The 23,548-nt window shown below is 46.5% G+C and overlaps 4 protein-coding genes across 4 annotated transcripts; 1 reads left to right on the forward strand and 3 right to left on the reverse strand.

Annotated features, from left to right (window-relative positions):
- Positions 1-4,225: 4,225 nt before the first annotated feature.
- On the reverse strand, positions 4,226-7,880 carry LOC136510022 (chaperone protein ClpB1-like). Its single transcript, XM_066504594.1, has 6 exons — positions 6,390-7,880; positions 6,006-6,287; positions 5,553-5,893; positions 5,174-5,453; positions 4,875-5,072; positions 4,226-4,744 (listed from the first exon to the last, which is right to left on the reverse strand). Exons 1-6 carry the CDS (start codon positions 7,725-7,727, stop codon positions 4,442-4,444), a joined length of 2,742 nt encoding a protein of 913 aa, XP_066360691.1. The 5' UTR covers positions 7,728-7,880; the 3' UTR covers positions 4,226-4,441.
- Positions 7,881-8,442: 562 nt separating this feature from the next.
- Positions 8,443-13,170, forward strand: LOC136510024 (probable transcriptional regulatory protein At2g25830). Its single transcript, XM_066504596.1, has 7 exons — positions 8,443-8,722; positions 8,821-8,936; positions 9,259-9,320; positions 9,728-9,884; positions 10,344-10,618; positions 12,228-12,348; positions 12,515-13,170. The coding sequence occupies exons 1-7, from the start codon at positions 8,626-8,628 to the stop codon at positions 12,605-12,607; spliced, it is 921 nt and encodes a 306-aa protein (XP_066360693.1). The 5' UTR covers positions 8,443-8,625; the 3' UTR covers positions 12,608-13,170.
- A 151-nt stretch (positions 13,171-13,321) lies between these two features.
- Positions 13,322-19,342, reverse strand: LOC136510023 (dolichyl-diphosphooligosaccharide--protein glycosyltransferase subunit STT3A-like). The gene is made up of 23 exons (XM_066504595.1): positions 19,126-19,342; positions 18,959-19,021; positions 18,622-18,677; positions 18,448-18,519; positions 18,257-18,362; positions 18,125-18,175; positions 17,487-17,582; positions 17,351-17,410; positions 17,169-17,282; positions 16,989-17,075; positions 16,511-16,614; positions 16,259-16,354; positions 15,667-15,787; positions 15,506-15,586; positions 15,284-15,415; positions 14,957-15,190; positions 14,727-14,870; positions 14,467-14,653; positions 14,281-14,378; positions 14,069-14,148; positions 13,888-13,975; positions 13,695-13,781; positions 13,322-13,603 (listed from the first exon to the last, which is right to left on the reverse strand). The coding sequence occupies exons 1-23, from the start codon at positions 19,255-19,257 to the stop codon at positions 13,547-13,549; spliced, it is 2,346 nt and encodes a 781-aa protein (XP_066360692.1). The 5' UTR covers positions 19,258-19,342; the 3' UTR covers positions 13,322-13,546.
- Positions 19,343-20,855: 1,513 nt separating this feature from the next.
- On the reverse strand, positions 20,856-23,335 carry LOC136512916 (nuclear pore complex protein NUP35-like). The gene is made up of 3 exons (XM_066506924.1): positions 22,762-23,335; positions 22,405-22,516; positions 20,856-21,569 (listed from the first exon to the last, which is right to left on the reverse strand). Exons 1-3 carry the CDS (start codon positions 23,292-23,294, stop codon positions 21,231-21,233), a joined length of 984 nt encoding a protein of 327 aa, XP_066363021.1. The 5' UTR covers positions 23,295-23,335; the 3' UTR covers positions 20,856-21,230.
- Positions 23,336-23,548: the final 213 nt, after the last annotated feature.

A 23,548-nucleotide genomic window follows, 5' to 3' on the forward strand; every position in this document is an offset into this window, starting at 1 on the left:
AACCAAACACCCCCTTATTTAGTATGCTTCCATGGGTTTGCTAGGTCCATGATACTTCGTGGAGATATCAGTTATCAGCTACCGTAAGCAAGCACCGTAGAGCTATTTACTCATCATCGCAGATTGACAAGAAAAGAAAACACAGATTAAGATTAATGTATCGTATAGACTAGGCATGAGATCAGACCTTAGCCCTTTGGATAGAAACTACCCGCGATGGCGTCTCGCTCTTGCTTTGCTTCAGCTTCGCCGCCGAGCAGTTCCCTAAAAGGAACAAAAAAACTCAGATAAGATCAGCACGTTGCGCAATCAAACCAGGAATCACACTAGAGAGATCACCCCGAAGACGATGGCCAGCGATGTCTCCGCGCCCGCGTGGCTACAGCAGGTGCTCGCGCTGCTGTTCCTATCCAACCTGGCCGTGAAGGTGGTGCTGTTCACGCTCGTGGTGGCGCCGCTGCCGCCGCTGCCATCGGGGTAGGTAGAGGCTTAGGATCTAGGAGCTGCCTCACGGCGAACAACCCCCTCTTACCCTCTTCTTCTTGGTGTCACTGTTGCCCATCTCGCCTTGTGGTCAGTGGCGGCGTCAGACTGCTACACGGTTGTCGGTCCCCGTCAAAGAGCATGCGTTGGGGAGGGCAACAGATGGGGGAGCCGGAGGGGATGCGAGGAGAGAGCTGCGGTGGATGGGTAGGGAAACAGCGGATTCTGCAGTGTCACACTGCCGGGTACGGGAACCACACAATTTCTCTAAGAAACGGGTAGGGGTTGCAGGCTTGTGGCCTTGGGTGGAGGGGGAGATGCGGGTGTGATCATGATTGACGAAAATTTTTGTCCCCGCTCGTGCGTGATTTCAGGGAGGGGTTGCGACCTTGCGGGGAAGGGGAGCGGAGACTCATGCGACGATGATTTTGTTTCCACCTGATTGCACGTTGAAGCCTAGAGGGTGAGGAGATCCAAATAACATTCGCCATCGAATCGAGTTGAAGCCTGTGAGGGAGGATTAGAAGCCATAAATTTTAATGATGTTTAAATCTTAGGTGTAATTTTATTGGTGCACAATGATTGGCTCCCTCAACGGGGGATGCATTGTTTGGTGTACCTAAAATAGTTTAGATTGATCTCTTATAGTAGAGATTAATTTGAATACTAGGGTTCAGTTTTGCACGGCAAGCCTTTATTTTTTGCTTCAGTTCTATGAACAACTTAATCGGTAAAGTTGAAACTCTCTTAGTAAACCGTTTGGTAAAATGGCTTCTTAAAACATGCTCTCATAGAACCTCATGCAAGGTCCACCAAGGCGAGGTGAAGCCAGGTGATAATGAGGACATCGCCAAGATGGAGTCGAGGACGACTCCAATTCGAGAAGGGGAGGATGATGAGGACATCGCCACGCTGGACACACCGACGCCATGGTCTTCCCCAAGTTGCAATTCGTTTCCAACTCAGCTGCCACGTCGTCCTCGGATTCAGCAGACATGTTGTTACTGTTTTGGTCATAACTTCCTCATACGACATCGAAACGGGCCGTTCTTGGATGCGTTGGAAAGGGGACGACGATGCCGTCGTTTTGGATCTGGTCCCAGCTCCAGAAGGTCCGTGGATCATTCTGTGTGACCACGGCAAGGTGCTGCGTCACCTATTTGGGCCAACTTGGCCATGTATCGTGTCGGGCCTTAAGCCCAAGTTGTGGGCGCCCAACCCCTGGCCGTCCCCAACCCTAGGTCGAGTCTTAGACTATAAACATAGCTGCCGCCGCTGCTACACAATTGGGTTTTGTTTAGAGTTTAGTTTTCCCTCGAGAAACTGAATCGTTCATTGTAACTGTGGTGACAAATCCTTTTACAGTGATCCAGGGCCCCCGTTCTTGATCTCCTCCACTGTGTCGATTAGTCCTTTGGAACCGAGTTCTTGAACCCTCTATTGATATTCGCGTCATTCATATTTGCAATTTCAGATTGCGTGTTTTACCTTCTTGCTTGTGCTCTTCGATTCGCTTGCAGGACAAGCCTTCTTGGCGAGGTCAATCAAGTTGTGCTTGGTTGATAACCAACAGAGCGGTGGTGTAACGGTTGCAGGGTTCGAATCGTGTCTGATTTGAAGCCGGATCGCCAACGTCGAGATCTCCACAAATCGAACTTACCGGCTACCTCTCGGAAGATCGGGCCTGTACTCATCAGGTGAAGCCACTATTTTTGGTTCCACCCTCCACAAAACCTCTGTGAAAGCATGCTTTGAGGGGCTCTTTGGGTGAAGCCGTTTCATTTTATCCTGTTTGGCACAAAACGGCTTCAGAAGCCTGTAGAGAAGCCGTGCCAAATGAGGCCCAACGATTTTTTCTACAAAAGCAACCGTAATTATTGTTTTTCTTGTGTTTTTAAGGTTCTTCATGTCTTTCAAAAATACATATTATAGGATCTCTGGTTAGCCTAGAGGGGGTGAATATGCCTGTTAAAATAAAACTTAACCAAATGTCAAATTCTACCCGCGGCACTGCCGCACTAAGTCCGTGGCACTGCCGTACCTGCAGACAACTTTGAGGCACAATTCAAAATCTATGTATGGAAACGTAGATCGGAGAAATTACTGAGGTTCTTGCAGGTACGTTGTGCACAGATCGACAGCTAGAAGTAGTGACACAAGTGTATACAAGTAGATCGACCTCAAACCCTAAAAATCACCTCAACAACAATATGAATCACAAGAAAGTAGAGCAAGCACACGGTGACACAATGATTTATCCCATGGTTTAGCTCGCCACCAAGGCATGCCTAAGTATATGTTGTTGAGGTTAGCCACTAAGGCTTAGGGCTTTACAACCCTTCCTCGTTCTCAAGACAAGAGAGTTAACTCTTAAGATGAGGGATGAGTTTACTAACTTCAAGAGATGGTTATAAACTTCTCAGGACTGCCACACGAGTTGACAAGCTCCACGGGCGATACTCTAGCCGGTTAGAAGCAAGCTCCAAGAGTAACAAACACAATCCACCAGCTAAAACATGAACCAAGTGCTTTTAGGTTTTAGGAATCAATGGATCTGCTCTCTAATCGAGTTTTGAAGCCTTTTCTCTCAAGGATCGATGGAGAAATCACAAAGAAATGCTTGGGAGCTCAAGATCACCAATAGAGAAGAGAAATAATGAGCTTAGAGCTGTTCTGGTCGAACTAAACAGTCAGAGGAAGAAGAAGACTGTTGTGAGGGAAGAGAAGAAGTATAAATACCTCCCACGTCCCAACAGTCAGATAAGTTGCGGCAGTGCCGCGATGCGACATAGTCGCGCTTCAGGTGCGGCACTGCCGCACCAAGTCAGACAGCAAGGAATAGAAAGAGGTTGAGCTAGCTGAGCAACTGAGGATGTTTATGTATAAGATTGAGCATTTGGTTGCATATTTTATCAAATTTATTATGTCCTACGGCATTTCTATACTCAAATTCGAAATATAACCGAATTTAACCTCTTTGAAGTCGTCAACATTTGTGATTGGGGGCTACTCCATTTCGTATAACATCCTCAATCGTAAATTTTCTACTTGTCATCTCGATAAATCTTATTAGTCCTCTAATTATGTGATCATTATCACCAAAACTCATAATTAAGACTTGAATGTACTTTTACATATCATTATATATATTAGAATTTCTAGAGTGTACGGTCCAATTTTATAGTTTGCACTTACCCCTCAAGAAGCTGTTCGGTCGATGGTTTTTATGACTGATAAATCAGCTATGATTATTTTGTTACGAGAGAAAAATACCGTGGCTGATAAACCGGACCGATAAGTCCCATCAGGGCGCAAATTTCCAGCTACATCCCTATTTCTAGCTCTACCAAAAGGGCCTTCCTTTCTTGTGCCCTGTATCGACTGTTTAACCATCACGGCTTTTGATACTAGAGGGTGCCCATTTCAATTATATCGCAGGTAAAAAGCACAAAACTGGTTCTTCTATTACATAGCACACTGCTAACCGTGAGCTCCGGCGATCACTTTGGTGCTCGCTAGCCCAGACTGGCTCTTGTGTTACGATTATGAACTGAGGATAGCTTTATGTGAACAACTTCTATTGCTTCTACACATTCATGTATTACACTCCTAGCTCAAGTTCCAATTACGTTTGCGGTTGCGTGATTTAAGTCCTAAAAAAATGACGTACTGGTAACATTCATGGAATGATGGAACCAAGCTGTACCACATTGGGGTGAGGCCGCCTCTTGCTTCCGAGCACTTTACAAAAACATCATTCCTTCATTCATCCGTTCCGCTGCAGATGCTTAACAAACAGCCGCGTTACAAGAACGTAATCAGAACTCAGAAAAAACAACATCGTCTCCACACGTTCACGACTATCTACACGCTTATTCAGAAGACACTCGATGATGACGGCGCCGGACCAGGGCCGGGGCGCATCTCCGCGTCCTGCGGCAACCTGCACTGCACGCTTTTACTCCTCGTCCATGCCGTCCTCGTCCTCCTCCTCCATGATCCTCATCTTCTTGACGGCCTGCGCGGCGTCGCTCCTGACGGCGTCGTTGGGGACCTGGATCAGGATGTCCGACTTGAGCCCCGTCTCCGCGTTCACCAGCCCGCCGCTCCGGTCCACCCTGTAGGCCAGCTCGTCTTTGGCCGGCGCGGCGTCGATGTACACTGTGCAGTTCTCGTCGATCTCCTCCTGGATCAGCATCTTCGACAGCTGCGTCACCACCCTCTTCTCGATCCACCTCCTGATCGGCCGCGCGCCGTACACCTGTCGTTGTTAAGGTGAACATCAGTACATCACAGAACAGAGTCAGCATCATCAGAGTAACAGTAATGGGAACGCATGAGAGGTTTTCTGACGACCGGAATTCAGATGGATGGATGCTATGGTCACATACCGGATCGTAAGAGAGGGACAAGATGATGTCCAATGCGGCGTCGGTCACGGCCAGAGCGATGCTCCTCTCGGCAAGGCGGACGGCCACGTCCTTCATCTGAAGGCGAGCGACCTTCCTCAGCTGCTCGTGGGACAGAGGATCGAAGATCACGATCTCGTCGAGCCGGTTCAGCAGCTCAGGGCGGAAGTGCCTCCTCACCTGCACACACCAAACGGCTCCCATTTGAGCATCACATTGCAGATAAGAGGAACAATTTCGAACACATGGATGGATAGTTCTGGATGTATCGTGTTGCATACCTCCTGCATGACCAGATCGCGAGCGACCTTCATAGAATTCTTGCCCACCATCCCGGCGAGGAGGTGCTCGGCGCCGAGGTTCGATGTCATGATGATCACGGTGTTCCTGAAGTCCACCGTCCTGCCTTGCCCGTCCGTCAGCCTGCCGTCGTCGAGGACCTGGAGCAGGGTGTTGAACACGGCGACATGCGCCTTCTCCACCTCATCGAAGAGGATCACGCTGTACGGCCGCCTCCTCACTTGTTCAGTCAGCTGCCCACCTTCTTCATGGCCGACGTAGCTTCAGTCACAAACCAAAAACAAATTCCATTCCATGTCAGAAAACGAGTTCATCCGATAAGTGAAAATACTACAGATGCATGCATTTTCTGCTACTTACCCAGGTGGCGCTCCGATAAGGCGAGCAACCGAGTGCTGCTCCATGTACTCGGACATGTCGATGCGGACAAGCAGGTTCTCGTCGTCGAACAGTTGCTCGGCAAGGGCCTTGGCCAGCTCGGTCTTGCCCACACCGGTCGGACCCAGGAAGAGGAACGAGCCGGTGGGCTGCTGTGGCCTGCCAAGACCGGCCCTTGACCTCAGCACCGCCTCTGCGACGGCGTTCACCGCCTCCGTCTGGCCGACCACCCTCTGGTGAAGCCTGTCAGCCAGGCCGACCAGCCTCTCTTTGTCGTTCTGGCCAAGCCGGGTCACCGGAATACCGGTCCACCGGCTCACCACCTGCTCATAGCAAAAGACACCATTTCAGCACGCTGCACGACTACACTACCAAGAGACGATCGGCAATCCGGCATTGCTCTAGAAATTTCTGCGGCGGTGAACATGAACATACCTCTGCAATTTGTTCAGGGCCGACGGTTTCAGTGAGCATCAGGTTCTCCCCTGTTTCGCTCTCCAGCTTGGAGATCGCGGCGTCGATCTCCTGGAGGGCACCGTACTTGAGGTCGGCCACACGGGCCAGGTCCATCCGGCGCTCAGCTTCCTGCAGGGTGAACTGCAGCTCCTCGCGGCGCTGCTTCAGCTTCCTGATCTCATCGATCCTCTCCTTCTCCTTCCTGTACTTCATGGTCAGGGGCTGCAGCTTGTCCCTCAGATCGTCCAATTCCTTCTTGACCTGAACAATGGTCACAGTTAAGCAACATCAGTATCAAAACAGAACATCAGACAAGAGGATTTGTTAGCCTTACTCTGAAAATTCAGTGATCGAGATACGCACCTCAACCAGCCGGGCTTTGCTGGCCTTGTCCTTCTCCTTTTCGAGCGCGTGCAGCTCAACTTCAAGCTGGATTCTCTTCCTCTCGAGGTTATCAATCTCCTCCGGCTGGCTGTCGAGCTGCACCCTGACATTGGCGCAGGCCTCGTCCACCAAGTCTATGGCTTTATCAGGCAGGTGCCGACCCATGATGTACCTCGCGGAGAGCTGCGCGGCGGCGACGAGGGCGCGGTCCTGGATCCTCACACCATGGTGCCCCTCGTACTTCTCCTTGAGCCCCCTGAGAATGCTGATCGTGTCGGGCACGCTCGGCTCCGCGACGAACACCTGCTGAAACCGCCGCTCGAACGCCGCGTCCTTCTCCACGTACTTGCGGTACTCCTCCAGCGTGGTGGCGCCGATGCACCGGAGCTGACCCCTCGCCAGCATCGGCTTGAACAGGTTGGCCGCGTCCATGGAACCCTCCGTCCTGCCCGCGCCCAGGACGAGGTGTATCTCGTCGATGAAGAGAATGACCTTCCCCTCGGCCTCCTCCACCTCCTTGAGCACGGACTTGAGCCGCTCCTCGAACTCGCCGCGGTACTTGGCGCCCGCGACGAGCGCGCCCATGTCGAGCGCGATGAGGCGCACGTCGAGTAGGTTGCTGGGAACGTCGCCGCGGACGATGCGCTGCGCGAGGCCCTCCACGACCGCCGTCTTGCCCACGCCGGGCTCGCCGATGAGGACGGGATTGTTCTTGGTGCGGCGCGAGAGGATGCGCACCACGCGGCGGATCTCCTCGTCGCGGCCGATGACGGGGTCCAGCTTCCCAGCCTGCTCGACGAGGTCGCGGCCGTACGTCTTGAGCGCCTGGAAGTTGGTGTCCCCGGACGCGGACTCCACGCGGCGCCCCTCCCCGCCGCGGAGCTTCTCGAGCTCGGCACGCACCCGCGCCGCGGACACGCCGGCCTCCTTGAGGCAGTCGGAGATCTGCGAGTCCTCGAGCAGGCCGAGCAGCAGCTGGTCGACGGCGAGGTGCGAGTCCCCTCGCTTCTTCTGCGCGGACTGCGCGCGGCGGATGGCCTTGATCAGCGCCGTGGACGCCGGGACGGAGTCCGGCGGCGGGGACTGCGACGGCAGCTTCTTGAGCGCGTTGCTCAGCACGCGCTCGAACGAGTCCCCGGCCGCCCCGTCGCCGCCCGACGCCCCCGTGATGGCCTGCCGCAGGATGCCGCCCTTGTCCGCCGCCAGCGCCGCGGCCAGGTGCAGCGGCGTGAGCTGCGCGTGGCCGGCCTCCGATGCCGTCTCGTGCGCCGCCACCAGCGCCTCGTTCGTCTTGTGGGTGAAGTTGTCCGGATTCATGGTTGCTGCTCTTTGCTACTCCTCACAATCTACCACAACAAGCAGGGACGAAATCTCTCTCTTGGTTTCTGATGGTGAGATGATATATCACCAGGTGCTTTGTGGAACGGCTTTTGCTTCGGCTAGTGTTTGTGCTTGAACTGTGTGCCTCGGCGGCGGAGGGCCGTGAGCATAAGAAGGCGGAGTGGAGTGTTCGCCGGGAGTCTAGAAGAGCGTGGAAGCGAGAGGAAAGAAACGACGGGACAGGCGCACGAAGCGGCTAGACGTTGCGAGAGGGTTCTATGACATGTGGGCCTTCATAATCCTGAACCGTTGGATTGTCGACGGGAGTGCCCCCGTTGCGTGACACCTGGCGCGGCTGCCTTTGATGGCGTTCCAGTAGTCTCTGGCATGTGGGGTAGGGGTCTCTGTGAGCCTTCTGTGTGGTGGGCCCTCGAGTCATCCATAAACCAGGATTTTTCTTCTAGAGACTAGTGAAACCAGATTCTCGCAACGATGACGTGTCATGGTCACCTAGTCCAGGTGTCAAAGCTGCACACTGGCAGCGCACGGTGGATCGACGGTTCAGACTTGGCGGCGTTCAGTACAAGCGTCAAATCTGAGGGTCTGATCGCTGGTTGGTTTCTGGGCTGGTTTGGACTGACTGGTGCTGATTTGTTATGAGAGAAAAATATTATTGACTGGCTGGTTTGAACTGACTGAAACAACAAGCGAACAAGTGTGAGCCGTTTCTTTCCCATCCCCATCCGATCCGTTCAGCCGGCCAGCCGAGTCCACGCCCAGCTCACCACCGCGGCGGCGGCCCGCCCACAGCAGCCCACCACCCGGGCGCAGCAATTCGTCGAGCAGCTGCCGCGCGAGCTTACTCTCCTTGCGGGCACCGGCCCACCAGGCTACCATGGCGTCCGCCGCGCGTGCTCTGGGGGCGCTCCTCCACAGGACCTCGTCTCTGTCCTCCTCCGCTTCCGCTCTCCGGGGAGCCTCGCTCCTCCGCGGTAACCCACTCGTGCTCGCGCGCTCTCCTCTCCGCCGATCTGGTTCTATTGGACTGTTGAAATGTCTAGTGTTTTGATTGTTTTCCTGGTGCTATCAGGGGATCGACCTATTGGCAGCGCCGGCCTGTTCCAGAGGCATGCGGCGAGGCGGCGGATTTCGTCGTTCCAGCCGCTCTGCATGGGACGACGCTCCTGCAAAATCGCTGGAAGGAAGGTGATATGCTCTTGCCATGATCTTCTGCACAGTGTCACAGTAATTCGAAGTTCGGGACCACTGGCTGTGCATATTCTGGTTGGGGAAGCCTCTGCTTGGAATAACGGACATGGATGCAGCAACAAATATCAATGTGTTTCGAATTTTCGGTTGTCTCTGAGGATCTGAGCTAGCTTTTGCTGCTAAGTAATTTACTTTCCATTAGGATAATTGAGTAGGGAAAAGCTAAAAACAGGAAGTAGCTTTAGTTTCTTGTTTATAAAATGTAGTTAGCTTTAACGTCTCAATATGTATCCTCACACCTGTTGTTTCTTTGATTCAGGATGCCCAGAATTTGAAGAAGATGAAGCGCAACAGCAAAATTGGAAAAGAAATTGTTGCTGCGTAGGTGTCGCTGGACACTGTGATCTTGGCATCTTGCATTATCATTCTAACAGCTTGGTATTTCATTGATTTCTTAATTTGGATTGTTTTGAGCATAAGGTTAATCCAACATGCTATCATCTGCTAGTATCTGTTGGCATGTCCTCTTTAAAAAGCATAGGATGTTTTACCTTTTTGGTAGTTTAAACTTAAATAATTGGACATTTGTAGCATAGCATGTTATTGCCTTGTGAAGGTATTGTGATTGTATTCTGTAATTAGACATTGCCTGCGTAATATCACTGAAGTGAGTATCACTATATCTTACCAAGTGGTAGGCCTTGTTAAAATGGAATGGCAACGGACAAGACCAGGCATCAGAGTTCAAGTGCCATCCATTTAAATTGGTTCATTTATGTATATCACAGCATCAAGAAGTGTGGCCCAAACCCTTCATCCAACACAACTTTAGCAGCTATACTAGAGAAAGCAAGGGAACTTGATGTCCCTAAAGAAATTTTAGAGCGCAACATCAAAAGGGCATCAGAAAAGGGACAAGATACTTACACAGAAAAGGTTTATGAGGTAAACTTCTCTGCCACTAGTTTGATATTATACTTTATTAATAGATTCTCATTTTACGATATACGATAACTCATCTCAAAGGCAAATATACTATATTTGCATGCACATAATAAATGGTTTGTTCAGATATGAGTAGGCTTGTACGCTACTCCCTCTGTTCCAAGTTATAGTTCACTTAAATCTCTCTAATTTTGACCAAGTTTATAGAAAAATGCATCAACATTTACAACATCAAATTAGTTTCATTAAATTCTCCGTGAAATATATTCATAGTGCATTTACTTGAACTCGTAGATTTTAATAGTTTTTTTTTTCTAAAAACTTGGTCAAAGTTAGAGAAGTTGGACTTGGGACAAAGCTAAAGTGAAATATAATTTGGAACTAGTACGAGTTACTTAGAATACATATCACTTTTTATGTGGTTTACAGAGGTTTTAAGTGCATGAAGAATTTTCACAGGTCTATGGTTTTGGTGGAGTAGGTATGGTCGTTGAAGTTCTAACTGACAAAATTACAAGATCAGTTGCTGACATTAGAAATGTGGTAAAAGATTGCGGAGCAAAATTGGCTGATCCTGGATCTGTTACCTTTAGATTCAGACAAGCTCGAGTGGTGAACATAAAAGTTACTGATGCAGATAAGAACCAACTGCTCAACATTGCGCTAGATGCTGGTGCTGATGACGTCCTTGAACCAAATTTTGATGATGGCGTCTCTGAAGAAGAAGCAGAAAGGTACATGCTCGTATACTGCTGAATGCATTTTTGTTTGATGCAACACTGTTTACTAGAACACTAATGAAGGTGTTAGCCGGCAATCAGGTGCAGATCCTCAGCCTCTCACACACACACTTGAGAGCTGGATTAGTTTTTCCTCTTTTTTTTTTTTTTTTTTTTTTTTTTTTTTGGGGGGGGGGGGGGGGGGGGGGGGGGGGGGGGGGGCACTGAGAGCTGGATTAGTTCAGAAGAGAGAACATAGAGCACAAACACACACACGCACGGGAGTGCTGCTGCTACTGAACTAAGGATACAACTGGTCCTTGAACTTGATTATATACAAATTCTACTCTAGTACAATAGGTGTACACCTAGTACTAAGCCCATACCAGTCAGCATGACAAGAACTGTGGCCATACCAGCCATACTTCCTACTATTATAAGGCCATGCCTGCCCAACATCAGCTTTCGCTGCTTTCCTATCTACTATTAGCTTCATGTCTGATGCGGCGCTGGCGATGTGGAGAGCGTAGGGGCGAATGGAGTAGATGAGACTGAGAGCTAGAACTCAAAGGATAGCGAGGCAATGGCACGGTGGTTTTGTCGCTGGCGGCCATGGCTGAATCGCCGACAGCCACCATCGCAGGGGAAAACCCGCCTGCCTCTATTCCTTCTTCGATAATCCTTATTACACAATCTAAGGTGCCCTTTATAGTTCAGGTGCACATTACTAATAATAGTGAAGCAAATCTCTTAACATCACTCCCTGAAAAGCCTTTCCCTAGACAGACCCAGCCCTTTAGCCACGGTCTGGTCAATCTCCTAAAATCACTCCCTGAAGAGCTTTCCTAAACTACTCAGCCCCTAGACGACCTGGTGGCCATGCATGCCCCTGAACCTGGTGTTCGTGCATGCCCTTGAAGACCTCTTCCTAAACCGACTCAACCCCTAGACGCTGTCTGAGCCTGGTGGCCGTGCATGCTGTCGCCTGTACTGCTGCCCAACAAATGAGTCGACAACATGTCATAGGACTGTTGGACAGGATGAAATGAGCAGTATAGAAGATGGGAAGCATGACAAGAACTGTGGCCATACCAGCCATACTACCTACCATTAACAGGACCATACCTGGCCAACATCAGCTTCCCTATCTACTTAGAGCATATCCAGCAGCCTTCTTTCCTAACCCTAATGAGAAAAAACTGTTATTTTGGAGATCCTGTAGCTCCAACAGTTCCCCAAACCCAATCCCAATGAGAATTTTTTTCTCAGTCTCTCAAATCATAGCCTCCCACCCCTCAAATAAAGGGGAGACCTATCCTCCCCCAATTCACTATTTTTCTCATTGGATTTTCTCGTACCAGTTAACACAAATATAAGTACCAGTTAACACAAAATAAGTTATGAGTAACTTTCCAAAGGCGCAGGAAAGCTGTGTTCTGAGTCAGAGAACATAATGAAGTCACCAGTTTTGTACTTATTAGTAATGGTTATTGAGGTCGCTGTATGATAGTACCAAATTCTATGTTATATCTGGTGCTTTCCTTTCTTGTTTACTGCATTTTAATATAAGCAAACTTCCTTTGGATTCTCCTTATGTCTGAAAGCTGCCCCTTTCTATCCTAAGGTTCTACAAGATAGTTACTACATCAGAAAACTATCCAGTTGTGCTATCGAAGCTACAAGAAGAAGGATTGAAGTTTGAAACTGATAATGGCTACGAACTTCTTCCTCTGAACCCAATTGAGGTACACTGTTTTCCTTTTTTTATTGTCAAGTTGCAATTCATAATGTCCATTGGATTCTATTGGCCGTTACCAAGTTATCCTTGGATTCTCTATTCTTGCAAAATGTCCATTCTTTTAGTTCCTAGGAGTGTCATATTATCTGACACTTTCCATATTGTTGTTGCAGGTGGACGACGAGGCCATGGAACTAAACAAGGAGCTTGTTTCAAAATTGCTAGAGCTTGATGACGTTGACGCCGTCTATACAGACCAAAAATGAGTGAATTCATGAATTACAGCTCGCAATTCAAGACACGCTCGGCCCATGGGTCTTTGTTGGAGTATATTCACTTTTCATTGATGGGGAAAAAAAATTGATAGGTCTGCTTGTGATGCCTGGTTAGTTGAGCATCATCGGCTCTGAGTTCCCAAAAACTTGGTGATCCAGCAATTTTTGATACTGAGGCACATCTCAAACTTATGTTTATACCTTGGGTTTTTGCCCAGCCCATCCTGTTGGGAAACTTACCAGTGATCTGCTATATGTTCTTTCTTTCTTTTTTTTTTTTTTTTTTTTTTTTTGCTAATAATGATCTGCTATATGCTCAGAAAGCAGATCTGAGAAGTCATTGTAAAATAATATGATGACGCCAATCCATTTATTGGTATTTGTTAAAGCATTGAAACAAAAATGCTTTGGCTCTTTGAAATGAATAAATGTGCTCTTCGCTCCTATGACAACCAGGTCTGGGACGAGGAATATAAAATACGTGGAACAAACAATCTTTCTGCCCGTTTCAATATCCACCGGATTCAATGGCAGATCTCATCAGATTGGAAATTATCCGCTCCACTTTCACCGAGCCGCCACGCAAGTTCCTTGACAGCATTCTGTGTTTACTGGAGATGCCGGAACTCACTATCATCCGAGCAACTTGTAAGAGAATTTGTAGGTTACACAAAACAGCAAGTACACTGGGAGTTTAAGCAACCCTTTCGCCAAGAAATTCTGCATCCAATCTCTACCCATGGGATAGATAAACTTCCTCTGGTCTATAAAAAATTTCATCAGCACTCTGGCCGGTTGCAAGAACATATAACGAGAGCCAAATACAACAGTGCAGATCTCTAATCTAGTTCTGTGGTTTTCTGGTTCACGAACCTAGTGCAGTTGACCTAGAACCAAGTATCAAGTAAATGGCACTATTGTTAACTTCATCTATTGCCACGGGTTCTTCTTTTGCCCTGTCGCAAGTGTGGAACTAGTTTTGGCACTCTGCAGGTACAAAACCAAGCATATAACGTGTTAGAATGGGCTGAAAAAGAATGAGACATATATATAACTACAGTAGGTCTGTCAGACTTACCTTCGACTTCTTCAACTTGCCTCGAACCCTGTTCTTCTGGGGTTTCAGTTTATATATGCGGACCATCCAATGGTGGGTTGTGAATACCTTTATTCAGCATCAAGATGGGTAAACATAAAGCAAAGGTTCAAGTTAGTATAATAGATGAAAAATCAACTGTTGCCAATAAGAACAGAGAGTAACATCATAGTACCTCCTCAAAATGTGTTAGCTTGAAATGCTTCTTTCCTATTTCATATCCTCTTACTCTGTCAAAGCCTTTTCCATCGGTCTCCACAAACCTAGAGGACACAAAGGACATAAATGTCAAAAGGACATTTGTGATGATTGGACGGTCCAACTAAAATCAGTCTTCTTGATTCAGTTTACCAGACCTGTAATAACAAAGCTTGTACATGAGGCAATTCAGCATAGTTGGAGTGGCTTGAGCATCAACGCGGTATTGACCATCCCTCTGCCAATAACATTACTCAAAAATCAGAATAAAGAAAGAACTATGCAAATGCATGCATATTTCACCTTTCCCCCCTTATTATGCTACCAAAATGATGTGTATAGGGCGTTGTTGAAGGAGTTCACAACTCACAAGATAATCTGGTTCCTTGATGTGAGGGAACACACCACCTCCTATGCGTACCATCCAAAGGAACTTATTGATATCATCACTAGGGTATCCAACAAGTCCTGTTAAAGAAACATTTGTGTCAGGATTTGAGACCAATGGTCCAAATTACATTGGGTTTTTTCCTCCTATGCGCCATAAAGCACCAACCTCCAAAGACAACAAGCACATATTTGACATCTAAAGAATTGAAGATTTCCCAAGCTGCTTTTTCTGGGGACGACATTGCTGTACCAACTGTTGCTATATGAGTGTTGTTCCAGGTGTTATTGTCTACAATCACAGTTCTGTTGGCCATTGCAGTTGTTTGGTAACCATAGTCCCACCAGGAAGCAACCTGCAGTGCAACACCTTAATGTGTAAGTATAAAAGTCAGTCCACAAACAACAGAAATCAAGGGGTGAGCATACCTTGTCATCAACATCTGTGTTATGGCTCAGCCATGCATAAGCTTCACGGAAATCATCAAAAACATGCAATCCATCCCGTGAGCGAGATGTCAACACAATTGAAGGAGCGGAGTATGCTTCAGCTGCCGCCCATACACAATGGACCTACAAAAATGGAATCATTAACAGTAAGATTGCCTCTCTATCAATGAAGACATTCATTCTGGTAAGACTAACAAAAGAGAACTTACCACATAGAAACCACCTAACACGATCAGCAACAAAATACCCATAACAGATAATTCAAAAGGAAGAACCAAAAGCCTCTTTTCCTTTTTAGGCTTTACAGTAACGCTTTCTGCTAATTCTTTCTCCTTCTTTCGGTTCTTCTTTGACGGTTTTTCCTTTGGAGCCGTTTCAGATTTTTCATTCCTATTTTCATTTTTTGTTGAATTTGTAGAACTCTCTGGGCTACTGTCACCTGACTTCAGTTTCAGAAGAAAACAGGTTGTCAACAAGTGATTGGATTGGTACTTCGATTCTAATACAAAGAAAAAAAATGTAAGAAGGAACCATACAGAAGTAGGGCTGTCATCAAAAAATTTTGACAGCTGAAATTTAATGGATCGTGTGAGGACACTGAAAACTTCAGATAGAGCAATCCCAGATAAAATGCACGCAGCAGGAGCAAGGACAAGCATAAGCCGTACCTAGCAAAGCATGGATGCCACATAAAGTTATAACAAGTAAATAATGAAAAAAAGGGTGCATGAGATTCTTCCTACTGCAAGGATTCTTACCATAACTCCAGAAAAATACACTGCAGTGACCAAGTACAAAACCATGAAGGAGCTTGCGTCAGACAGAGGCAAGAAGCATGACTGTGGATCATGTAAAGATCGATTAATCAGAACTAAGACTATTGCTGGTACAGTTTTAATTAACAAAGTATAGTTCTTACAATAATCCCAGCAGGAATCAGGAAGGCCAACACATTAATGTCCATAAAATAAGAGGGCCAGGTAGGAGGTTGGTGCTCACTGACACTAGCAATGATGGGGATGTACTTGCTTGCATAAGTTCTATCAGAAAAGAGTGAAATTGCAGCGATTAATATGAGAAGAGAAGCAGAACAAACACGCTGTAACAGGACGCTACATACAAAAAGCAACACCAGAACGGAAAATAAGACGTTGCAATAGCGATGCCAATATACACTTTTATTTGTCTAAGAGCCTAAGCATTAAATGTTAACAATATTTCACCAGCTACACTAAAACCTACTCCCTCCGTCCCAGTATACAAGGCGTAACCACCTCTGGTTCAAAGACCAAGGAACGTATTTAATTATCTCTCTCAACAGTAGTATTACTGCATCGATGTACATGTGTCTAGATAGAGCACGCCTTATATTATGGGACTTGAATAAAAAGAGGTTACGCCTTGTATATTAGGACAGAGGGAGTAATAGTGTTATTTCATGTTTATTACCCCGAGTCAGGTCAGTCATAGTCTGATCACAAAATAAATGAGTTTTTATTCGAAGAACTTACGGATCAAGTAGACTCAAACTGCGGCCGCTCCAGCCTTTCGTTGGACTAGATGCCACCAAGGCGACAAGTATGGCTACTACTGCGAAACAAACAGCTCTGCAGGTAGGATCTTGCAATCAGCATTTGGACATTGAGACGATAAAGATTGAGATATTTATATTCAGAGGACAAGGCTCTTGCTGGTTTCAACTTTCAAGGTCCAAAGATATTAATCCTGTGTATTATAAAAGATTGGTAACTTCAGGGACTTACAAGCCAACAGAGATGACAAGAGTCATAGCAACTTTGAACAGCCTAGGAGTCAAAAGCCCTTTGATATAATACACAAGAGCAACTACGTGAAGAATTATGAACACCTGCAAATAAAGGTATCCTGTCATTCTGCATTTCTTTAATACAACAGCAATGATAAGGCCTATTTACTTATATAGAGATTCTTGGTCTGTGCACACTGTGCAGTGTAGTTGGACAAATATTGTAAAATGAGGGAAGTATTTATTGTACATATGCTACATATGAACAGCAATCAATAATGTCAATGCATGGTTGTATTTGGCCTAAGCATCTAGGAAATGCATTTTATGTTACTCCAACACCTTTTGGACTTGAGAAATCATAAGTTTTCAAATTTCAAAGACCAGCCTCAAGATGCAAAACATTTGCAAGAGTTGGCAGCCATATTGTACTGCGGAATGGAGAAAAATCAAGAAAGGAGAAGGAATGTAGATACCAGAAATGATGCGAAGTGCTCAGAGGTCATCACTGCATTAAAACCAACCACAGGTACTAATGCTGCCAGAAGCGTTCCAAGTATAACCTGCAAAATGATCCATGAATCTGGTAAGTTACAGTTCTGGACAAACACTCTAGAAAGAAGAGTGTGCCAACAAGAGGAAGCTTATGCACTCACAAGGGGAGCATATGCAATGTAGAGCCGCGAAGAATAACGACCAGTTACAATGCACAAGAGGACATGCATTGGGATAAGATTGATAATGAATGTGTAGCCTCCCCAAGAGCAGACCTAGAAAAGCCTAGTATATGATTACAAAGTACATTCGAAAAACATGGATCAAAATTCAACAAGTTTACCATGTAGAAATATGAGAGAGCATTGAGTGTTGCATAAAAGAGCGATCCCGTGTTCAGCGTCTGTATATGCATAACAAGTCAGAGCATTGCATATGTCAAAGAAGCAAAATGGAAAACATATCTAGAGCACCATTACCTTTACATATAGATAAAATGTAAATATCAAGGCAAATATTGCTACAGCTTCATTATCATAGCTGCCTGCAACAGATCTTGAGATATATGAGGGGACCTGAGATGATGTCGAGAACATTCTGATTAATCATATGGTACTAGGAGAGTACGGAAGACTACATACATAGATAACACAATGTTCTAAGAAGTGGGCAAGTAGCTAGAAATTAACATCTTGGTGTTATCTGAATGAAGTGTTACAATTGGGAAGCATTAACAAAATCCTGTAATAAGAAAAAAAAAATATCGAGTATCTGAGAAAACTCCAACTGTCAAGTACCCAGGTTCAACAAAACACAGATTCAGTCATTCAATAATATTTCTCATTTACTTTAAAAATATATGTTTAGGATATAGAAATCAGCAATCATAAATAGTATTGCAAAATGTAACACTTATCTTTGCTACACCGTACACGGACGATATAAAGCTGAAATGAACGACAATAGATTTGGTTTGATTAAAGAGAATTCTTATTTCTATTTACATCATGACATAAAAATGGCTAAATATCTATAAAGCAAGGAAACAAGTTTGTATCAATTTAGCTTTTCTTTAATTTTGGTAAAAATTGGTAGGGGAGTCGTTAGCACAATTTACCATTGCCAAAATGGCTGCTGCCATTAATCCAGCTCCAGTACCCTTCGCTTCCTATAGCAGAAGTCAAAGTAAGCACAGAATTTGCAAATGGGTAAGAATAATGTGATAACTCACACTTCCTTGAAAACGAACCTTTGTTAACAGGTAAGTAGCCCATGATGCATTTGCTGAGAAAATTGGAGCTGTGAACACACAAACTGTCTCCACAGACAATGGGATGTTAAGAGAGTTCAGCAACCTAGTGGACCATTCAAATACTTTAGGCACGTCTAATCAGAAGAATGTAAATGTAAGACGGTAAATTGTGTCCCTTGATGGCATACCACCAAATAGTTCCAGCAGTCAATGTCAAACCAGGATACACAGTGCCACCAATCACACGGCCAAGGGGGTACCTAAACCAGCAGAAGCAGCAACGAAATCAGCCTAGTAAATGATTCCTTTTACACAGAATTTGCGCAGTACTAAATGACAGAGATTGGAGCTGCTGCTCTTACCATGTCCTATCATCAAACCAGTTCCAGAACTCGTAAATTCCATTCTTCGACAAAAACTGTAACAACGAGAAATTTAGACCAGATGTCACAGATAACTGTTTCAGGCAACAATTTATGCCTCCAAGTGAGCGTCACTTCCTTTATCTTTCCACTAATTATCTCATAGTAAACTAAATCTAGCAGACAGGGCACAAGAGTTAATTTCCAAAACCCAAAACCCTCCCAACACCGAAACTCAGCATCAATATAGCACCGTAACCTTCTAAGCAAGTTAGCTCAATTCCACATACTGCAGAACAGAAGGAAAAGGTTAAATGAATGGAACACGCAATCAAACCTGAGTGACGCGGAAGTTGAAGTAGGGGTCGAACTCGTGGATCACGCTCTCGTACTTGATGACCTGCGCGCCAGCAGGCATAACACATGAGCACACACAATTCGGGGATGAGCGCTTCGCGAGCACCGAACTGGATCTGGAGGCTCGGGGGGCAAAGTGGATCTTACGGAGAAGAGGCGGATCGAGAACGCGACGACACCAATGAGGAGGAGCGTGAAGGCGCAGAGCACGCCCCCGAACGCGTTGCGGAGCCGGCCGCCGCCGCCGGCCGCCGCGGGGGAGACCTCGGGCTCCGCCATTGCGGCCTGCGTCCTTTGGTGTGTGTGTGGGTGGAAGGCGCGGAAATCCCAGTGCTGGACCCAGGCGGAGACGAAGACCTCGCGATCGTGAACTGGGTGCTCCAGACCCGTGCTACGACTCGGGATTTATTGCACTTTTTGCGAGTACGCCCCTGGGAACGCTGTTATTTGTCGGAACGGGGTTATGCACGGCACGGTGCCCGGCTGCCAGCCATCCTGCAAAGTTGTGTGATTGTGTGCCGCTTCAGCCTACCGTATATACATATACATACACACAGTGTTCGTCGTTGTACTAATGATAGTACTGTGATTTCATTTAGTTTGAATATTTATTAAATTTATTCTGGCTGTGTTTAGTTCGCGAAATTTAGGACTTTAACTAATGTAGCACTTTTGTTTTTATTTGGCAATTAGTGTTCAATCATGGACTAATTAGGCTCAAAATGTTCGTCTCACGATTTTTCAACCAAACTGTGCAATTAGTTTTTTTCGTCTACATTTAATACTTCATGCACGTATCGCAAGATTCGATGTGATAGCTACTGTATCACTTTTTGGGAATTTTTTTGGGAACTAAACACAGACTCTGTTCATAAACCCCATATTTTTATTGAGATAATCAAGTCACAAAATTTTTAGCCCGCTTTTGTGGCTGCAGCTGCTGGTACAGCCCAGGTGCGCGTCAATGTAGCAAGAGCTGCAGCAGCTTCAGCTGTAAGCAGAAGTGACCTTTTTATTTGTGGCCATCGAACTGTCGAAGAGATGAAAATAGATGGTTTTTTTTAGAATAATAAATTGCAAAAGGTAGAAAACGAGACACGATGAAAAGAATCCTAGGGCTAATATGAAAAATTGAGGGAAGAGACAATCAAGACCGTTGGTATTTTCATCCATGGGTTAGGATTCGATTTCTCTTTTTTAGTCAAGATCAAGAAGGTTCCTCCTAATTGGTTCGATGACATGTTTTCCAGCACACTAGCCAATCAGAAAGCCGCAAACAGCTAGGGACCACAAGAAACACCTTTGGTGTAAAAAACGGTAAAAGAAAAATGCAATCCAGTAGCGTGACTGCATGAGCGCACTTTTTCATAAAAATGAAAAAAAGCGAGCGGATAAACCCGAACTATTATATATGAAAGAGAGAAAGGTTCGGCGATGGTTTTACGGTTGATAAGCCAACTGATACTTTTTTGTTGAAAAAAAAACACTATATCATTCTCATAAGTTCAAAAAAAAAGGGTAAAAAAAAATAATGGACTGCCATCCAGGTGAAGCGGCGAGTAATAATGTTTCCAAGACCTTGAAACCTTATGAAACTAGCATCGTTTCAGCCGGAAGTGCATTACAATTTACCAAGCCATGAAACAACAAAATGACACAATTCACCAAAATGACACAATTCACCGGGGAGGATCACTTCACTCTAACTCAAAAACACTCCAGATGATATAGCACTTTTGGAAACCGAAAGAGCAAAAAAAGAAACCTTGCCACAAAATAACACTATTTAGTATTTGAGACCTGTGTTTCCTTCGTTAACTGAGCATTCTAGATGATACGAACCTCTTGGGAAAAAAACATGAAACCTTTCATTTGGATTGGCCTGAGAGCAATATATGATTTCTCGAAAATTACAGCGGCACCTCTTCCGAGGGAGAGGCAGAAGCAAGGTAACACTTAAACGACAGGGGAGAAAAAAAATACACGAACGAGTTAAAAATATAAAAAATCGCCCACAACAAGAGCTATAGCATTGCCATTAACATACAACTGCCCTCATATGGATATACCATATAAGTACAATAAACGTGAAAAATTGCATATTTTAATGTTACACCACCGAAAGAAAGTTCACTCTGTAAGCTCTCAAACTTCAGCAAAATTTGCTGCTGAATCTTTGGAATGCTGGCATTCTCGAACAAGTAAACAGAAGAAACAGAGAAGGTCCCGGATGCATTGGTCCTCATTGCATATCAGATGCCAAATATCAAATCCATCACATTGGTTACAATTGATTTTGCTGGTGCAGCAATGCTGCCAGTTGCACGACGGCCTGCATCTCGGCTAACATTAGTGTTAGCTTTAGGGTCATACGGGCGGGGCAAGGCTCCTAACTGGTGCGATGCACCTGTGCTCTTCAAGCCAAGTGACTTTGAAGGCAAGGAAACCATAAATCCACCTTGACTGCTTCGCGCGAAACTCTCGTCCAGCTGCTGCCGGTGCACTGCATCAATAGGCTTTACTCCAACTATCAGACCGCTGCTTAGTTGGATACCATTTTTCTGAAGGGCCTTTCGAGCATCATAAGAGCGCTTCAGGACCACATACATGATGGTGAAATTTGTCAGTATTAGGACTATCACATAGTAATGTAGAAACATTTACTATGATGCATGTAAAGAACAGAACTGACAATATTGTCAAATAAACAGAGATGCTAACATCTCAAAATTAAGAGAATCAGAAATAACAATAGGAACAATACATCTAGAAAGGTAGAGTTGATAGTGACCACCATACACGTTTTTAATTTTAAAAATACATAAAGCAAACTGACACTACCAACAAAAGAACTACCTGAAGACCTGATGACAACAAGAGCTCAGAAGAGTTGCTATTTGGATAAGCCTCATAACTTGGCTGTGCCAAGGGAATTCAGAAAGCACATGACATTTCTATATGTTTTCCAGCATCTTTCAAGGATATTTGTAAACCCATCGTCAGCAGACACATAACAATGCATCATTTTATGAATTTAGAGAATTCATAAGTAAAGTTGTGACCTTGAGCATGTTATGCTAAAAACCTATCCAGGAGACCAGGACTAAGTTACCTATATGCTTCAGGTTCAAGGGATAACCAAAACCATATGCCACGTCATTTACATACGGGGATAAAACTTGGTGTTGATATTGTGCAGCTAAAAATTGACACTATATTAAACCGGTACAAGAACATTATTCAACCTAATGGGGGATCCTAAATCAGTTTATGTAGTTGTTTCAGTTCACTGGCAACTAAACTCGCTGGTAAGCTACAGAGCAGCCTGAGCTAATATGACTACTCTGTGAAATCTGGGTACATGAAATTAAATTTAAATGGTAGAACAGAAAATGGAAGCACAACAGTAGTTAAATGTATCATTACCTGGTACAATATGTGGATCCAATTTCCATCTCTTGGACCAGAGTGATGTCTCAATATTACTCCACATTTCTCGAATTCCCGAAGAACAAGGTTGGTATCTCCAATAGAGAATCTGTAGAAAAAGTACCAACAGAAGACAGAACTGAATCAATTTATCATACAAGGCGCCTACAATTTGGGGTTAGCAAATAACTGCCGAAGGACTGAGGGAGGGAGCAAGAAAATGCAGGAGCGTGTCAACTCGATAAACATTTATCATAGCCTCCTAGCCAAATCTACCGTGTTCATAAGCGTCTGCCAACACATTTATAAACTAATAATCCAGTACAAAACAAAGCATAAGTAATATTTGCTCACCCGAATACAGTGACCCACTCCTCCCGTTCGACCTCCCCTCCGTTCGCCACTGGCTCCGTCCTAGCCGGTGCCTGCGCGGGGGACACCGGTGACTGCGCCTCCGCTGTCGTGGCAGGAGGTGGGGCGCCAGGGCTCGCGGGCGGCGGCAAAGCGAGCACCTCTTTCCGAGCCGACTCGACGACCCCATCCATGGGGGATCCTGGTGGAGAGAGCGACACCTTGCCCCGGGACAGGTTCCATGGCGGCGAGCGGCTGGCGGCGGCGCGGGGGGAGGGGGAGGACGCGACGGGGAGGAGGTCGGAGGCGGTGGGGTCCAGGGAGAAGTCCGCGGCGGCGTAGCGGTCGTCGAGGGTGAAGATGGGCGGCGGCGGCAGCGTGGCGGAGGGGGCCGCGGAGGGGGAAGCCCCCGAGGCGAAGCGGGAGACGCCGCGGTGGGACGGGATCGGGGTCGCGAGGTCGCGAAAGAAGGGCGCCTGCCGCGCGCTGCGGCCGCGCCGCGAGGCGGCGAGGGAGTGGGAGGAGGAGGAGGCCATGGGCGGGGCGGGGCGGGCGCGGCTGGGGGTTGAGGGTTTGGGCCTCGGAGTTGGTCCGCACTTTCCCTCCTGCTGGCCCTGCTGGCTGCTGCAGTGGAAAGCGGGGCCTGCGGGGGGGGGGGGGGGGGGGGGGGGGGGGGGGGGGGGGAGGCCGGGGAGCGTTGGTAGGTGGCCGACGAGCGTGGAGCGTCCTTGAGGTCCGCGGATGCCTTCGCCTGGTTGCAGCTGCTCGCCTTTATTGGGCCGCTCCGTGC

The sequence above is a fragment of the Miscanthus floridulus genome, chromosome 16 (assembly GCF_019320115.1).
Source record: "Miscanthus floridulus cultivar M001 chromosome 16, ASM1932011v1, whole genome shotgun sequence".
Lineage (NCBI taxonomy): Eukaryota > Viridiplantae > Streptophyta > Magnoliopsida > Poales > Poaceae > Miscanthus > Miscanthus floridulus.

What these genes read in the sequence shown, in the direction of transcription:
- LOC136510022 (XM_066504594.1), bottom strand. Translation starts at nt 7,727, where the DNA reads ATGAATCCGGACAACTTCACCCACAAGACGAACGAGGCGCTGGTGGCG. An exon ending in GCCCTGAACAAATTGCAGAG is followed by an intron (nt 5,894 to 6,005) that starts GTATGTTCATGT and finishes TGCTATGAGCAG; the next exon opens with GTGGTGAGCCGGTGGACCGG. An exon ending in GCGATCTGGTCATGCAGGAG is followed by an intron (nt 5,073 to 5,173) that starts GTATGCAACACG and finishes TGGTGTGTGCAG; the next exon opens with GTGAGGAGGCACTTCCGCCC.
- LOC136510024 (XM_066504596.1), top strand. Translation starts at nt 8,626, where the DNA reads ATGGCGTCCGCCGCGCGTGCTCTGGGGGCGCTCCTCCACAGGACCTCG. An exon ending in GCAAAATCGCTGGAAGGAAG is followed by an intron (nt 8,937 to 9,258) that starts GTGATATGCTCT and finishes TCTTTGATTCAG; the next exon opens with GATGCCCAGAATTTGAAGAA. An exon ending in ACACAGAAAAGGTTTATGAG is followed by an intron (nt 9,885 to 10,343) that starts GTAAACTTCTCT and finishes GAATTTTCACAG; the next exon opens with GTCTATGGTTTTGGTGGAGT.
- LOC136510023 (XM_066504595.1), bottom strand. Translation starts at nt 19,257, where the DNA reads ATGGCGGAGCCCGAGGTCTCCCCCGCGGCGGCCGGCGGCGGCGGCCGG. An exon ending in CAGCAGCCATTTTGGCAATG is followed by an intron (nt 17,583 to 18,124) that starts GTAAATTGTGCT and finishes ACATCATCTCAG; the next exon opens with GTCCCCTCATATATCTCAAG. An exon ending in AGCACTTCGCATCATTTCTG is followed by an intron (nt 16,615 to 16,988) that starts GTATCTACATTC and finishes CTTTATTTGCAG; the next exon opens with GTGTTCATAATTCTTCACGT.
- LOC136512916 (XM_066506924.1), bottom strand. Translation starts at nt 23,294, where the DNA reads ATGGCCTCCTCCTCCTCCCACTCCCTCGCCGCCTCGCGGCGCGGCCGC. An exon ending in GAGTGGGTCACTGTATTCGG is followed by an intron (nt 22,517 to 22,761) that starts GTGAGCAAATAT and finishes CTTTTTCTACAG; the next exon opens with ATTCTCTATTGGAGATACCA. An exon ending in GGATCCACATATTGTACCAG is followed by an intron (nt 21,570 to 22,404) that starts GTAATGATACAT and finishes GTGGTCCTGAAG; the next exon opens with CGCTCTTATGATGCTCGAAA.